This window comes from Pteropus vampyrus, unplaced genomic scaffold, assembly GCF_000151845.1.
Source record: "Pteropus vampyrus isolate Shadow unplaced genomic scaffold, Pvam_2.0 Scaffold135, whole genome shotgun sequence".
Taxonomy (NCBI): Eukaryota; Metazoa; Chordata; class Mammalia; order Chiroptera; family Pteropodidae; genus Pteropus; species Pteropus vampyrus.
Window position 1 is genome coordinate 305,014 of NW_011888916.1, and position 16,990 is coordinate 322,003.

The 16,990-nt window shown below is 43.0% G+C and overlaps 2 protein-coding genes across 10 annotated transcripts in view; one reads left to right on the forward strand and one right to left on the reverse strand.

The window, feature by feature from the left end:
* The window catches only part of MED8 (mediator complex subunit 8), a 49,886-nt gene extending 36,630 nt beyond the window's left edge, over positions 1-13,256 (reverse strand). For 2 of the 4 annotated variants that reach the window (XM_023534988.1, XM_011367517.2), the window contains exons 1-7: positions 13,183-13,256; positions 11,710-11,828; positions 10,888-11,032; positions 10,227-10,367; positions 9,953-10,034; positions 9,338-9,586; positions 8,446-8,506 (exon numbers count right to left, since the gene is read on the reverse strand). In XM_023534988.1, coding sequence (XP_023390756.1) covers positions 8,446-8,506; positions 9,338-9,586; positions 9,953-10,034; positions 10,227-10,367; positions 10,888-11,032; positions 11,710-11,828; positions 13,183-13,188 — 803 coding nt within the window. In that variant the 5' untranslated portion in view covers positions 13,189-13,256. Of the gene's footprint in view, positions 1-6,032; positions 6,142-8,127; positions 8,507-9,337; positions 9,587-9,952; positions 10,035-10,226; positions 10,368-10,887; positions 11,033-11,709; positions 11,829-13,182 lie in introns of those variants that run through there. The other 2 variants (XM_023534987.1, XM_011367518.2) reach the window with 2 other exon arrangements.
* A 47-nt stretch (positions 13,257-13,303) lies between these two features.
* Positions 13,304-16,990, forward strand: part of SZT2 (SZT2, KICSTOR complex subunit) — a 50,634-nt gene continuing 46,947 nt past the window's right edge. For 4 of the 6 annotated variants that reach the window (XR_002782150.1, XM_023534983.1, XM_023534985.1 and 1 more), the window contains exon 1: positions 13,304-13,420. Coding sequence is in view for 5 of the 6 variants with exons in the window: in XM_023534983.1 (XP_023390751.1) it covers positions 13,394-13,420 (27 nt within the window). In the remaining variant the exon portion in view is untranslated. The remainder of the gene's footprint in view (positions 13,421-16,990) is intronic. The other 2 variants (XM_011367520.2, XM_011367522.2) reach the window with 1 other exon arrangement.

Consider the following 16,990-nt stretch of genomic DNA (forward strand, 5'->3'; position numbering starts at 1 on the left):
CAGAACTAACAGCAAGGTCAAGCAGGTGAAGCAGGATGGAGGAAATGAATGCAGTTTGGGACATCCTGAGTTCAAGATAAGACATTCAGCAGGCAATCTGAAACACAGCATTGTAAGTTCAAGAGAAAAGACAGGGCTCAAGAAAAAGCCGTAAGGATTCTCTATAGAGATGAAGCCATACAAAGTGAACTGTGGTAGCTCTAATTTGGGTTGTATTCAGACACTTTATCATTCTCCTGCTTTCATTTCCTTAAAGGAATTCTTGCCCCACCTCATTGGTCCATTAGTCATGGTGTTCTTCCCCACTCCCCCAACCTAAGCTCTTGTCAGCACAGAATCCAAGCAAGAACAGAGTTCTTCCATAAAGTGAGCTATATACTGCCATAGAGTGGAGAAATGCAGAGACACAGAGCCTAGACAACACTGGAGCCCCTGAGCTTGCCTAGAGCCTGTAACCTTTCCACTGCATAACCGAAATACAATTGGGTCCCTTTTTTAGTCTTTGATTAAGCTAGTTTAATTGTTATGTATTGTAATCAAAATGGTCTAATATACCATTTGATAAAAATGAGATTGCTCAGGAGAGTAGAGGAAGAGGGAAACAGTCGTTAGCATTTAGTGTTGACTATATGCCCCAAGAATCTCATGTGCCCTTCTAAGAAGCTTGGACTTTACCCTGGAGAAAATTAAGATTTAAATTTAATTTTAAATATGCTCAGTTGAATGTAGCCTTTGAGGTCAGTGCTATAATCTTATTTTACACAGGTGGTTCTTAGAAGAGAAGTAACTTGCCTAAAGCCACACAATAGATGAGTGTCTTGATCAGGATCTGAACTTGTAAGCAAATAAACTGCAATGGCCTTATGGGTACTATAATGGAGGTGTGTTTAAGGTACAGGAGAGGTTTAATTTAAGAATGGTCAAGTGTATAGGAGAGGAGGTGGTAAAGACTTTACAGGAGTAACACCTGAACTGAAAGAATGAACTGTTCACTAGGTAAATAAGGGAGCTGGAGCAGGAGAAAGAGAGAGCAGGAGAGAGGGCAGAGCACGTGTAGAGACTGTGGAGGTGTGAAACAGCATCTGAGCCCCAGGTATTTTCTTACAGTTATAGCTCAGTGGCAAGAACAGTGGAGTGTGCCATGACAACACGAGGCCTCAAGGACTGATCAGTGTGAAGGGAAGAGAGGCATGCATGGAGCTCTGGTCTGTGACACTCAGTGAATTATACACAGCCACCCATGAAGGCCTGAGCCCAGACTTAGTAGGTAAGGACAATCAAGGAGAAAACTTATTACAGCTACACAGAGAGATCTATGTGCGGTGAAGGCCCCCTTTAGGGACAGAACGTAGGCAGACTACAGAAGTGAGTATTTCACTGGTTTGGACATGAAACAGATACAGCATTGAAGGGATGAAAAAGCATTTCAGGTAAGGGAGTTTGTCATTTGGTCTCAAATCAAAAGGACACAATTTAAGAGACCAAACTGAGCTTTATTGGAAGAGTATAGGTGACAACTAAGTGGGAGAAAGAAAATTCACAAAACTAGATTCAAAACTGTTTTAACATATAAAGCAAGTGTAAACATGTTCCAGTGCCTAGGAACTAAGGAAATGCTGTAGGGTATGAAATGGGCACAAGGGCATTACCTGATGCCAAGCTCCTAAGATGTAAGCACAGACAAGCTGCAGAGGAAGCGTATACCTTCTCAGAAATATTGGTCAATCATTGATTTAAGCAACAATTAGAGTAGAATTCCAGATACTACCCTAAGGTTCTATTTATTGAGCTCCTACTATTGTCAAGCAGTATTCTAAGCACTTGGTCTGTATTAATCTATTTAAACTTCACAGCAACCCTTTGAAATAGCCACTATTATTATCATTCCCAAGAATAAAGAAACTGAGGCACAGAGAAGTAATTTGCCCAAAGATACACACCTAGTAAGTGGCACAGCTAAGACTTGAACCCAGTCTGGCACTAGAACTAGCTCTTTTAACCCAAATGCTACATTATACTATCTCTCTAAACTCTATGTAGTAGTAGTAGCAGCAGCAGCAGCAGCAGCAGCAGCAGCAGCAGCAGCAGCAGCAGCAGCAGCAGCAGTAGTAACCATTTATAGTGTTTATAATGGGCCAGACATATCATATTATAATGGGCCATACACATTATCTTGCTAAAGATCTCACAACTCTTAGGTAAAAGAACTAAGATTCAAACCCTGATAAGTTTAGGGTGCTTGAACTTGGGCAACGATAAAGAGAAGCAACACAGAACTAGAGTTAGTTTTTACAAAGTACAAATGTAAAGCATAAAAGAGGAGGTAACTGACTTTACCTGGTGGGAGTGGCACCGAGTTAAGGACAGACTGAGTTGTTGGAAAGCTTCACAAAGGAGTGACTTGTGAGCTGAATTTTGAAGGATGATGGGGTATTCATCAGACAGAATGATGGGGGCAAAGTGTTGCATGCAGAGGGACCAGTGGCAATAAAGGAATAAAGGCCGGAAAGAGTCTGATACATTTCAGAAAACTTCAAGTAATTTGTATGGCTTGTGAATAGAGTAGGTGGCCGGATAATATAGAAAATAAGTCAGGAGAAGTAAGGGGGCTAGATCACACAGAATCTTATTTGTCTTTCCAAGAAATTTGAGCTGTTTTTCAAACTTTTCCAGTGAAATAATGTAATAGAAAAAAAAAAATGTATCCCCAAGGAACTTGGTGGCTTAATCTGAAACCCTTCAGACTACAGTTGTGTACCACTTCAGACTATAGTTGTGCCCCATATAATAATGTCTCAGTCAACGACAGACCATGTATACAATGGTGGTCCCATAAGATTATAATGAAGCTGAAAAATTCCTATCACCTAGTAGTGATATGGCCATCATAACATCATAGTGCAATGCACTGCTCACATTTGTGGTGATGCTGGTGTACAGTATTCACAAAGTCCACAACTGTAGACTGCATAACGTCCTAGACTTTCACATCCACTCACCATTCACTCACTGACTCGCTCAGAGCAAATCCCAGTCCTGCAAGCTCTATTCATGGTAAGTGCCCTATATAGGTATACCACTTTTTATCTTTTATACTGTATTTTTACTGTACCTTTTCTATTTTTAGTTACACAAATTCCATTGTAGTATAATGGCCTACAATATTTAGTATAGTAACATGTTGCATAGGTTTGTAGCCTAAGAGCAATAGGCTGTACCATATAGCCTAGGTGTATAGTAAGCTATATACCATCTCGGTTTGTAAACGTGCACTCTATGTTTGTACGACGAAATTGCCTAACGACGCATTTTTTAGAACATATCTGTCATGAAGTCATGCATGACTACCATAGAAATTTTCTGAAGTCTATTTTCTCTTAATGTATGAATGATAATTTTGCAATCTCTGTTTTAAATTACTCTTAAGTAAAATGGTTGTTCCAGGATGATTTTATCCTGACCCTCAGTATGCTCAGCACTGCCCCTACCAGCCTGCCAGGGATGTGGACCCCAGTCTGAGAAATATGGAGAAGGAACTAGCAGAAGGATTTTAATCAAAGGAGTAATGTGATCAGGTCTGCAGTTTAGAAAGAGCTGTCTGGCAACCATGTGGAAGATGAATTGGAATGGGCAAGACTGGAGACAAGGAGGCAAGAAATACTTTTAGGGTGGGCTTAAACTGCAGGGCAGGATGGATGGACATTGGGAAGACAATATCAACAGGATTTGGTATATGATTGGGTGTGGGAGGCTGGGGACATGAAGGGGGAAGAGTTTAAAGTGGCTTCCATAGACCTGCCTTAGGTCACACACAGGAAAATTGGAAAAGCAGCAGTGTTGGAGAGATGACTGGATGTGGACATTCAGAATCTGAGGTACTTGTGGATCATATGAGTAGAGATGCCCAATAGTCATCTGCAGCTCAGCAAAACAGGTCTAAGCTGAAAGTTGTTTGAGTTATGTAAAAAAGTGGTAGTCACAGAAGACAGGTAGAATAAGAAGGTTAAAGACAGAGTCCTGGAGAATGACAACATTCAAGAAGCAGGCAGAGGGATAGAAGGCTAAACACTGAAGAGAAAGAATAGTCACAAAAGTAGCAGCCAAGAGAGGAGGCAGGAAAAGGAACTGGCCAGCACCATTAAACACTGTAGAGATCAAATAAGATGAGGACTGAAAAAATTCTGGATTTAGACATTAGGTCAATGTGGAGTAGTTCTAGATGTATGGTGTAAGAAGCCCACTGCAGGGGATGAAGAGTGAATGGGAGAAGTGGAAGAGACAATGATTGCATATTCTTTATTTCAAGAGTGTGGCTATGAGTCAGTGAGTGGGGATGTGGGGTCAAGAAGGATTAACATGGAAGCAACACTAAAAGGACAGCAATCAGGGCCATGAAAATGGGTGCAGCCCAGAGAAATCAGTAACAAGAACAAAGGATGGTCTACATGTGGGATGTGGGCAAGAGAAGAATCAAAATGACCACACACTAGGGAAATTTGTGTTAGAGAAGGGAAGGCATGGAATGGCAGATGGAAAGTAGGAAGAACAGCCCCAGGGCTCTTTAGATTGATTCAGTAGGGAAGGTTCTCATCACTTGGAAAAAGTATAATTTACTGCTTGTACTGGAGGAGTCTCCCTGTGCATATATCTTGCCCAGGGGAGAGAGAGGAATGCCTGAGAGTGAAAAGATGACTTCTGATACAGAATACATGTATCTCTGTGATAACTTGCCACTTCTTAGATGACTTTTCACTAGAGAACTATTGTAAGCTGAAAATGATTTTAGGGTAGTGGTCTAGAAGGATGTTGGTATGCTAAGTTGCAGGTGACAGAGAGAGAACTTTAAGAATAGTCTGTAGGGGTTCGAGTGATTTGGGAGTTGATCTAGGAAAAAATTGGCCTATTTCATATAACAGTCGACAATCAGGAAAACAAAAAAAGAATCATTGCCAGAGACTATAGATCTAGGAAGAATCATTGAGATCACTCGGGTGAGAAAATTGAGGCCCAGGGAATTCAGGTGCCTTGTCCACAATACACTTGTGGAATAAGCCATGCCCAAACTGTAGGTGACATCCTTAAAGCATGTGAAACCAAGAGGCCACAATGGAGATCTGTCACAGTGACACATAGGAGCTCAAGAACAAGAGAGACGTTAAAAGAAAAGAGAGAAAAATTTTGTCCTCTGGGACAAAACACATGTTGAAGTGATGGGGCACTATGGCCCTGTCAGATGGGTTAGAGTTTGCCTTCTGTTCTAGTTAAAAAGCCCCATCTACGGGGTGGCAAAGCCTTTCCAAATGTTAGCACCTGTGTGTTCAAGGCTGTCAGGCCAGAACCACATTCAGATCTCCAGTTAGGCATGGTGAATCCTCAGGACTGAACTGAAAAGGGACCAAAGGCCCTGGCCCTAATCCTGGTCCATTGCTAAACTTCAACAGGTTATCCCCTCATATCTGGCACAGATGGAAGAAAATGTACATCCCTCAGTAGTTTCTCTGGACAGGAACCAGTTGACCCAGGGTGGGCATTTGGAAGGATTCAGCCTCTGTCCTGCCTGGTGCTAGGATCAGCTCACACGGCTCCTGTGTGCACAGGGCACAGAGAATACATTGTCCATAAGGAGGATTATTCTGTACAAGAAGTCCAGACAAGGGAGAGGTTGTTCTCAGCTGCCTGGGGGAGGTGAGAAGGGGGTGGAAAAAGGGACCAGCCTTGCACTAGGGCATTCCTGCTGGGTTCAGCTTCTTCTCTCCAGCAGCAGGACAGGAGATGGGCAATACACGACTCTCCAGCTCAGTCCTAATGCCAGGACCCATTACTGAATTGGAAGCACTTAGCTACATGCTATCTATCTTAGCTGTTTCCCAAGAAAGTTTAAGGTTAACTGAAGTAAGGTAGGAAGGCAGTAGACACCAGAAAAGGAAGAAAAATGGGGTGACTAGGGCAATAAGCAAAGGGAACATTCAACAATGACCCAATCCTGGCCTCAGGGCAGAGCTGGAGAGGGAGAGGTCTTAGGCAATGGGTGTCACACAAACATTGATTTAGTAAGCTCCCGCTTTCAGCAGGGTGAAATGTGCTGGACCAAGATCTTGAGATTTCACAGCTGCTGCTTCTTTCTTCATCCTAGATATAAACCTGGAAGACAATGGCCTAATCTGATTCTTCAGGGGCCTCAAAAGTAGGAGAAAGCAGTTCCGAAACAAAAAAAGAGCAGTCAGAAATTGAGGAATATTACCAGAGTGGGGTATGAGAGCCATCTTTTGCCAATCCTAAATCTGAGCAAGTAAGCAGGTCATGTCCTCTTCTTCAAAGGAAATTCCATATATATTCCCTTTTGAGGGAATGAGTATTTTAGGGGTGGGTAGTAAATACTGAGACAGTTACTGGACCGTATGGGCCCCAAAGTTGGCAATACTACTTAGGTTTGTGTGCTCTAGAAGATTTGGGGGTGGGAGGTGGGCTTGAAAATGAGGGCATGTGCTCCTAGAGTGAATAGAGATATGAGTGCCTCTAGAATAAGGAGCATTTGCTTATGGGCACAAGATGTAGGTGAGGTCCTGTGTGTATGTTCCTACTGGGGCAGGAAGACATTCCATTCTTGGAGGACAAGGACTCCATATTTCAAATAGTATGGTGAGAACGAAGTCAGTATTAACCTTGGATAACAAAGAAACTTGGTTTTAGTACCATTCAATAGGAAGGAATCTTTTGGAGGAATAAAGGACAGTAGTTGCCAAAAGATGCTCCAGGGATTTTATAGAAGCACAGTTTGAACCCTAGGCAATATGACAGTTAGCTTTGACATCGCCAGTAGGAAGGGAAGAGATCAGAAAATAAGGAACACCTGAAGGAGTTGACACAGCAGTAAAGCTATGCTGCTGAAGTGGGGGAAAGGTCTGGCATTGTCTCAAAGCTGATGACAAGATTGTGTGTACTGTTGTGTACTACAGTCGGTGTGCATTGTGGATACCATTTCTTATCTTGATGGAACAGGAATGGATGTGACATCTCGGACCACTTTTCCAATCTTTGCTGCCACAGCCTGGCAGAATTCTGCCTGGCACTGAACAAATGACAAAATGCTAGTGTGTGACAAAAGAGAACAGAAAAAAGGCAGCTGGATGGTATGAGTAGGCCATCCTCATACCTCTCAGGACTTTTAGACCAAAGCTAATCAAAGATGAGAAAACTATGGTGAACTAGAATTGCCTTGTGACAAGCCTGAAAGTCTGATTTATGGTCTCTGATCCCTACATAGCTCTCACATAAATTACTGTCAGATAAGCCTGACAGTGACCATTAAATTTCAAAAATTTATTCAGAGAAACTCCTTGATCCAATTCTGTTGACTCAACCCCTGCCCTTGCCCATAAAGGAGTACTATGAAAGGCAGCTTAGACTGGAGACCCAAACTCACTCTGCTCTTCAGCTTTATAAAAACAGACAAAAGGTATTGGTGGCTGCCCCCTCCTATCATCGATCTGGCTCTTATTTGAGCCACAGACTCAGTGGACTAAAGGAAAGCCATCCTGGTTAGAGTCCAGGAAGCAGGTATATGATAAGGATAACTAAACCCTGATGAAAGACGGTGTGAAGTCAAAGTCCCCCCTTCCTCCAAAATAAGAAAAATGAGTCTGGGGAAGAAGGGGCTTTTTCATGTGCTAACAAAAACCCTTTCTCACACAGTCCTGCCTGGTAGAGTCACTTCCTGAGGAAGCCCCCACCTACTGGAACTTCAACATCTTTCTTCATCTGTATAGGGTAGGATAAAGGATAGAGACTTTGTGACTATTTCCCAGGTAAGAGCTGAATTGGCTTCTCGAAGGATGGGAGAAGAGCAGGCCCAAACACCAGAGCTGCAGGAAGACAGTTTATCCCAACCTCGTTGCCTATAGCTTTGAGTGATGGCCAGGATGGAACCAGGGCAGGAGATCCTGCAGAAATAGTGTGCCTCTAAGAACATAGAGGCCACCAATTTCTGGCAGCACAAAATAAACACAGGCCTTCAAACAGAAGAGAGCAGTCCATGATCTTGTGTGCATCAGCTCACCACTGACATGAGTAGTATCAGATCAGGGTCAGTTCTAGATTGAGGATTGAGGAGGGCAGTGGAAGAAGTGATGTAGAAACTATCATTTATTGAAAATCCATTATTCCATATACTTTGCTAAGTGTTTTACATTTATTTTCTCATTTTAATCCTCAGAACCACCCTATGAGGTAGGTATTATCATCATTTACAAATAAAACAGGCTCAGAAACATTAGGTCACTTGCCCAAGGTCACATAGCTAGTCAGTGGTGGAGGTGGGATTTGTCTGTTGCTGAAAGCCCATGTTCTTTTTATTGTACCCATCTAGGTCAGCTCTGGACAAAAGGCAATTTCATTGCCCAACTCTGCAAAGAGCACCTGGGAGTGGAGGTTGCCAGCCACACTCACCGCTGGTAGGGATGCATTGAAGCTGACTTGATGTTGGTTTTTATTCCACTTGGCATTTTCCCTAAAAGGAACATAAAGAAAGATACCTGAAGCATACTAAGACTTTCATGACACATCAGAAATGTGGTGTGTCTCAAGTTTCCTTCTGCCACCCCTTCTATCATCTCAGAACCTCTGTGGCATCTAACCCTGGGTGGCAAGGATCAGAGATGTGGTTTCTTGCCCAGCTCTCTCCCTAAAGGTGTCTAGGAAGAAAGGGCCCAAGAGGGTGAGGGGAATAATGGGAGGAGTCAATTTCTTGCTCATCTACTCCTGGAAAAGATAGCTAAACCTGTGTGACCCCCACTAAATGTCACAGGTAAAAGAAAATGTTCTCTCTTATTTTAATTGACTCTTTTCTTAGACAGCTTGGAAGAAAATATCTCATATAGCTACTTGCATATGAACTCCTCCAGATTGTTATCATCACTAAAGTGAGCAGAGAAACAGGATACAAAGAAAATACATGTAGCACTAGGAAACTTGCCTGCTTATCAATGCCCAACCCACCTACCAAGCAGTCTTAATTAAGGTCTGACTATTGGTTTCCCTAAGAAAAGATCCTGACAACACACCTAATATCCAGAGTAAATGGGACAGAGAGTAGTCGAGACGGAGGTCTGAGATAGGGGTAGGAGGTGAGAGCAGTTTCTGCTATTCAAAGATACTCCTCATTCTCTGGTATTTGTTAGAGACTAAAATGAGATTTTACTTCAAAAAATTGTTTTCTGGGTCACAGTCTAGGAGAATGGGAGAAAATCTCCAGCTCTGGGGATGTGGAGGCTCAGACAATTTGGCTTATTCCCACTTCCCTGCTCAAGGTCTGCCACTATGTCAATTCCTGCCACCTTACCTGGTTGACCAGCTTGGGCCATTTGTACCCCACTGAGTATTGACTGCTGTTGGCTTGGAGCTCCTGTCATCTGCACCTGCTGTAATCCTGAGGTTCCTGCAAGGATTGTCCCAGCTCCTGGCTGACCTGGCTGGCCAGGGCCACTGCTGCCTGAAGGTCTCCAATTAGATAGCCCTTTCCCAAAGGCAACGGCTGCCACCAAGGCATTGGTGTCTGCAGGGTTAAAGGTCTGCTTGTTTGACCGGAGACCTGAAGAAAAAGGTGAGAACTCTGAGGTATGTATGCCTCTGGCCCTAGACTGAACCCAGCAACAGAAGACCATTATGAATATCAGGGCTTCAAGTTCTGACTTCGGCAGCATCTAGACTCCCTGACAGCCCGGAGGAAGAGCCAAAGGACCCCACAACTACCTGAGAATGCTCCTTTCTTATTTTGCCCATTTCCTCCACCTGCTCCAGTGCTGGCCTTAAATACAAAAGGCTAACAGAATGAATGTAACCCTTTCCTAAGAAGTTCGTTCTTATGACTTCACTTCACTACTACCAAAATCACCATTCCTGTAACGGTGATCTTATCCCTCTTTCCTTCTCTGTTTTGCCACCGATACCTCCATACCTCCGCTCTCTGATTCTCGTTCCTCTTTGCTGATTTTCTCCAGAAGGTTTGAGCACATTTTATTCAAGCTCTGGATCTGCTTCTGTAACACACATAAAGTGGTGCAGAGATTATGGCAAGCAAGAAATAATTGTGGGGGTTTCTTCCTTGTGCTAAGGGCAACTTATGTAGAACTAAATGTGCACCCCTACCAGACAGCAATGGTAATGCCTAGCTAGCTTCTCATGATGGGACTCAGGGAATGGGGCACAGCAGGGAAGTGACTTAGTCCAACCTGAGCTGCATCAGCACCAATGCGGGCGGCATCTGTTGTCAGTTGCTTCTCTTGCTCTTCGACCTCAGGGTCAGGCTTGGTTCTCAGATGGTCAGGAACCACCTCATGGCTGAAAACAGGTACTCGTCCTTCAGTCTGCCGCTATAAAACACAGATTTTATTGATCCTCCTATGCTTTCCCAGAAGATTCAACTTGGCCTGATAAACAGTTCCTGCCACAGGCAAAAGTGCATGTTCAGGGAAAACACAGCCTAAGACTTACACAGCCTAATATTTAGCTTCTTAGGACACTGTACCCCTCACTTTATCCTTTATTTCCGTCTCCTCACACTCATATCCTACCAGACCCAGGAGCAAATCTCTCTCTGCTACATTTTCATCAAAGCCTGAAATAGACAAAGTCACAAAAGAACACACTTTTTGCTTGAGATGGGTGTTGGAGGAGAAAGGTCTTTGCCTTAGTAACATTGTTCTCAGGTTTATTTGGGAGTGGCCCCCCAAATCCAGAAGGACAAAAAGCAAGGCCTCCAAATTGAAACCTTTGCTTTTTGTTGCCACACACTACTCCACATTTAGAACTTCTAGAAAAACCAACCAACAACTGTGTTCTAGGTCGTCATCAAAGAACTTAATTTCCCAAGTTGTACCCTTCTCCTCTTACCATGAGATCTTCATCACGGTCTGGTGACAACACCAAAGGGATAATGACTTGGTTACGAAACAGTGGTGTCTTTTCATGCTTCAAGACCTTGTTCAGAGTGTTCAACTGTCCAGAAAGCAAGGCAAAGCTGTCCAGGACAGAGGGCCTAGTGGTAGTAAGAAAGTGTCAGAATGTTCCCAGTAAAGTAACCTCGAAAGGGTCCATCAGATTAGGAATACCCAGAATCATCTCAAAGACTCATCCCTATAGCTAGACTGGGTGGGAACCAGACTGGCTTATAGAAATGGTAGGGTTAAGAAAAGAGGGGCATGCTTTCAGTTTCTGACACAGAGAGAAAAAAGGCAGTTCATTATTTGAATGCAGTGAGAAACAGTGGCAAAATAGGAACCACTGCTACACTGCTGTCACTAAAAATTCAGAAACTGAGTAAAAGCCCCTGTTCTGGCCTGGAAATAGGATCCACACTTCTAGAGTAGGTTGGATCTTAAAGACTCAGCAACATCTGTGGTAAGAGATCCAGTATGACCACTGCACTCCTACCGTAGTGAGAAGACCTGCTAAGGGAGGATGTCTTCCCACATAAGTCAAAGGGTGAGAATCAAAAGCTAGAGGAACCTAGGTTGGGAAACAGCATTTCTCTACTTCCTTGCCATGGAGGCCCTAAGCTAAATTTCATTTGTTAAATGTTGGTAAACACAGATCTTTCCAAATCAAAAGATGTTTGCAAAGTGATAAATGGTTACATCACTGGAAATGTCCTATCCACCAGGAGGCCTGGCCCTCCACCCATGGTGCCCTCCCGATTGACCTGGCAACCCTTACCAGGTCAGCCGGTCATACTCGTTCTCCAACTTGTAAATGAAACTCCCCAGGGAGTTCTTCAGATCAGCCACTTGACTCAGCAATGCATCTAATGATGCCTCAAGCTGCTTCTCTTCCCTCTGCACCAATAGAAATAAGTTATCCAGATGGGTGTGAGTATGACACATAGGGAAGAAGGCTGAGAAGCCAGGATGATAGTGTGCAACACTAGTCAAGTAACACAGGATATCGTTGGTATAGAAGAGCAAGGTTGTTTTGTATCTTTGGTATTTGGGTTACAAACAGCATCAACCCTGAGACCTTTCAACCCATTCACCTGACCTCAATTCTTCCTACCAACTGATTCCTTTCTCTCATCACCTCCTAATCCATGCCTGGTTTTTCTCTGTATTAAGTATACTCTATTTTCTCTCATTGAGAAATTTTCACCAGACCTAATGCCTGGGTTTATTATCTTTTGTGCACCTCTGCAGCATATGTACTCCTCTGTCCTAGAATCCGCCTTGTGAGCCTGGCTGTTCTTGTCAAAGGCACACAATCTTTGGGAAATCTGCCCACACATGAAGATTTCTCTAAATACTGGCCTTGCATCACCATTTCACCTCCTGCCCTCCCGCACATACACATACACTCTTCATTTATCCTCAGAATTTGATGTTTCAACTTCCTCCTTGGTGAATTAATCTGCACTCATTTTATCTCTGTGCCAATATTCCTGTGCCCCTTTCGCAAGCTTAGTCAACCTATAAACATTTACTGACAGACTACCACGTGCAGGACACCAAGTGACAATGAAAAACAAAATAAATGCCTAAGTCCTAAGAAATAAACAAACAATGGTAAATGCTGGTGGGTCTGCAAAGCAATTACTTTCCATCTACGGTCTCCAGTTTTACTTCATTTCTTAATTCTTAACTACGGGCACAGGCTGGGAAACTGTCTTGCAAATTCGTCAATGTGTAGGACAGGAGCCTTGATCCTGGGTTCTACCCACGGCCTCGGATTATAATTAGTTTAGCTTTTGGCCTCCACAGTCCCACAATTCCTTCGCGGCTCGAGCTTCTCTCCAATTACAGATGCCGTTAGGTCTGCATCCAACAGCGTCCATCCAACAGCCTAGGTCCGGGCCTGAACCAACCGGCCACTTTTTTGAGCCGTCTTCCTTGGATTGCATCTCAACCTCCCCAAATTACAACCTGATCCTTCCCTACACCCCAGCACGTCAGTACTGCCTCCTTCCTCCCGATTTAGTTGCAATCTCTGTTTTCTGTGAGCCGGGCTCCCAGCCCATCTCTCATCTCCGTCTCTTCCTCTCCCGTAGGCCTCCCCTCTTGACCCCGCGTTCCCTATTCGTTAGCTTCGGGCTCTGCCCTCTCCCCTCAGCCCCAGCTCCTCACTCTATTCTCAGCTGCCCACTCCCGGTCCCGTTACTCAAAGCTAGTTGGCAATCCACAGCCCCAACTGGGTTCTTACCTGCATAGCGGCAGCAGTAGCGGCGGCTACGACCTCCTCTTCCGGTTTCCAAGTCAGCGAGTCATTCTGAGAGGGCTTCGTTCACCAATCAGAGAGCTCATAACTCGGCCCGCCCACTCACTTCCGGCTCTTGCCGGGTGCGAGGTAGCCGGGTCAGGGGTCAAGAGTGGAACATCTTCTCTGGCCTGGGCCGGTGCTGGAAGGCTCTGTGATGGCCTCGGAGCGCCCGGAGCCAGAGGTGAGGGGCGGGCGGGCGCAGCGCTGGTTCCTGAGATCCGAGAGGGAGGGTCCTGCGACCAGGCGCTGCTGTGGCCTCCTCCGGGTCTGGGGGCGACCAGGCCGCGTAGCCTGGGGCGGGGACTGGCCCAGCCCTGAAAGCTCGATAAATGAACCTCCTCCCCGTGGTCCACAATTTCTTCGGGGGCTGGAGGAGAAATTCGTCGTTTTGTTTACTGAAATTTCATCCATGTCGCCGACTCTAGGGCTGTCAGGTTCTTTGACCTAATAATGGTATTAAGAAAACATGTATTTTGATTTTCTGTTGCAGTTTCAACGAGCAACCGGGCAATGTATACTTTGTCAGTTTCTGTATTTCTCCAAACATTGTGACCCCATAAATAGCATGAATAATTTAGTTCTAGCGCTCTTGCTTTGGGAAAGCAGCTTTTGTTTTCTGAGAAAATTTTTGACTCGGAGTGAAACCTCGTTCCAATTTGGCGCTTTTATTTAGCTATCTGTTCAACTTCGGGCAGGTCTTGACTTCCCAGACCCTGTTCCCTTCATAAAATACCTATCTTAAGGTGTGTTGTGAGGATCGCATGTATTAAAATAGGAAGTGCATATAAGGACATGCAAGAAATTTCAAATACATTGTTAATCAAACTTTTGCAAGGAAGATGGCAGTATCCATTCTCATTTACAGATAAGGAAACTGAAAAATGAGGGAGGTTAAGTACCTTACCCAAGTGCTACTTAACTGAGAAGTAGCAGGGTTTTGGAGTTAGAAGCTCTTGAGCATAAAATCGTTCATATTTGTAAGGAACAACATCACTAGGAGAGGTGTCCCAATATTAGAATATATGAGTAGGCGAGAAGGGTGAGGGGTGTGTATAATGACACAAATAATAGTCATTACTTACTGAATGCTTACTGCATGCCAGGCACCATTCTGAGCACTTCACCAATACCAATTAATGCTTTCAGCCCTATGAAGTAGACACTAATACTCCATTTTTCAATGGAAACTGAGGCACAGAGATATTCAGAGCAACAAAGTTACACAGCTAGTAAGTAGTAGAGCCAGGACTCCGAAACAGGTGGCCTGGCTCCAGATCTTGTGTTAACAATAATGTTTATAATATAAATAATAAAGTAGCCACAGGATATTAAATCTCCAGTTCATTGGGATTTGATGTGATGAGATTCAAGATTAAGTAGGAAACTATGCCTTATTTTAAAAAATCAAGACATGTTCACGGGGATGATAGAATAGCCTAGGCATCAGAAATACCAGGATTGAGAAAAACCGTGAACAAATTTGTAGTATGTTTTGTTATGGATTAAAATGAGAGGAACTAAAGGGATATTACAGGGAAATACAACATACCTTTAAGGTAAGTAGTCTAAAACAGCACTGCCCACTAGAAATCTAATGCAAGCCATATATTTAAATTATCTAGTAGCCACATTTAAAAGGTAAAAATTTTAGTAATATATTTAACCCTATTTCCAAAATATTATTTTAATGTAGTAAATATTTTTAAATTATCAGATAGTTAACATTCTTTTTTTGTATCAAGTTTTTAAAATTCAATGTGTATTTTACACTTCTGCTCATCTCATTTTGGACTAGCGACATTTCAGGTGCTCAGTAGCCCCATATGGTAGCGGCTACCATATTGAACAGTGCAGATATAAAGTAGCTTAGAGTCAAGACACACACTCCTGGGAGTCAGCCAAAAGTTAAGCATTTGTTAAGTTCTTGATTTACGTTTCCAAAAATTTTATCTCGGGAGGTAAAGGGAGTGAAGAGGTCTTCTGCCTCTGGGCAGAAAAGTAACTGACTTTTAGAGGTTGTTACAATCCCAAGAGGGAATGATTGGGCATAGTCAGATTTAAGAAATTGTTCATCAAATACTTAAAATATTTTGAGTGCTGCTGTGGACTCAGAATTGTGCTAATTATCAGGGTGGATATGGAGCAGTGTGAGACAGACATGTTCCTTATTTTAATGGAATAAACAAACATCGAATTATGATAAGTGCTGCAAAGGAAAAATACAGAGTGGATGATTGTTTAACAGGGGTTCTTAACCTACTTTGTTAAGTGGAGGGGGCAGGGATGAATCAGAAAGCTGCCTCAGAGGAATGACATTTAAGCCTGAAGAATGAGTGAAAGTTGGCCATGAGAAGAGGTAGAAAGCATTACAGGCAGAGGAGATAGTGAAAATCCTGAAGTCAGAAGGAGCTTAGAGCCTTCGGAGAACTGAGAGGAAGCAGCTGCTAGTGTGGGTGCAGTGTGACCATGAGAATAGCTAACACAGTACTTACTAAATAATCATCTCATATTCCTAAAATCCCTGTGAAATGTGTCCTCTTATTACCCCTGTTTCACAGATGAAGAAATTAAGGCACAGAGTTTAACCAAGGCCTTATACTAATAAGAAGCAGACCCAGCATTTGATCCTAGGGACTCTAACTCAGGGGTAATGGGTGAGAGATGAGGCTGGAAAAGAAGAGTCAAATTGAGGCCATGCTAGAGTTTTAGGACTTGAGCATACATATAGTGGTAAGAAGGCTTCAGACAGTTCAATAGGTGAAAATCTACATGGTTTCATGGTTTCATGGGACTCTGTTAACAGAAAATAGCACAAGGGTTGGAAAAGCCTCAAAAAATGTTATACCTTAACCACAAAGGGACAGGTGCAAAAAAACAACAAATTAATGAGATGAGAATGTTTCCTTTATCCTGGTATACATGGCACGCAGCACATTACCTGATGATGTTTTATTCATATTGTAATAATTGGTATGTAGGCCTCAATAAATGTTCCAAAGAATGATAGGCTTCCTCTATCATTGTTCTCACTCTCCTGTTTAATTGAAGCAACATCCTTAAGAAGCAGATATTCTTATCCACATGTTATCAATGAAGAAACTGAAGCCTGGAAATATTAACCACGTTTGATTCCGGGTATTTTGACTCCAAAAACCTGCTTTCTCTTTGCCAGACTACTCCAAGAGAAAAGCACTTCAGACTCAGGGAGATTAAATATTAGAGAAGCTCTGCATGAGTGTCGATGCTGTGAAAATACAACTAATTCAGGGATTCTCAAACAATGTGGAAGAATCACTTGAGGTCCTTGTTAAATGTGGATTCCTGCGCCTTGTCAATTCTAAGTTGGTCTGGGATGGTGCCCAGGAATCTGCATTTTAATAAGCACCTCAAGTAATTCAGATGCAGCTAGTCCTTGGATCACCCTTTGAAAAATAACTATTCTAGTTGGTTAAATTAATTCTGAGGTCTTGGTTTTGATAAATTACATCTTGACTGTGAAGAATACTAAGAGATGATGTTTTGAAGACAGGGTCGTTGACTTTGAAGGATCAGATATAAGTGGTAATGTTGTGAATAAGCTTGAGTTAGGCAAATGTTCCTGGTTTCAAGAGAGTGGATTCTTTGAGAACTGATTAATGAGTTAGACTTTAGCTTGGCCTTCTATAGTCAGTCCATCATTCAAAATAAACTTTGAGATAAGGCAGAGAAATGGAAGATATACCGTAGTGTAATTAAGTAGCCTACTAACTAA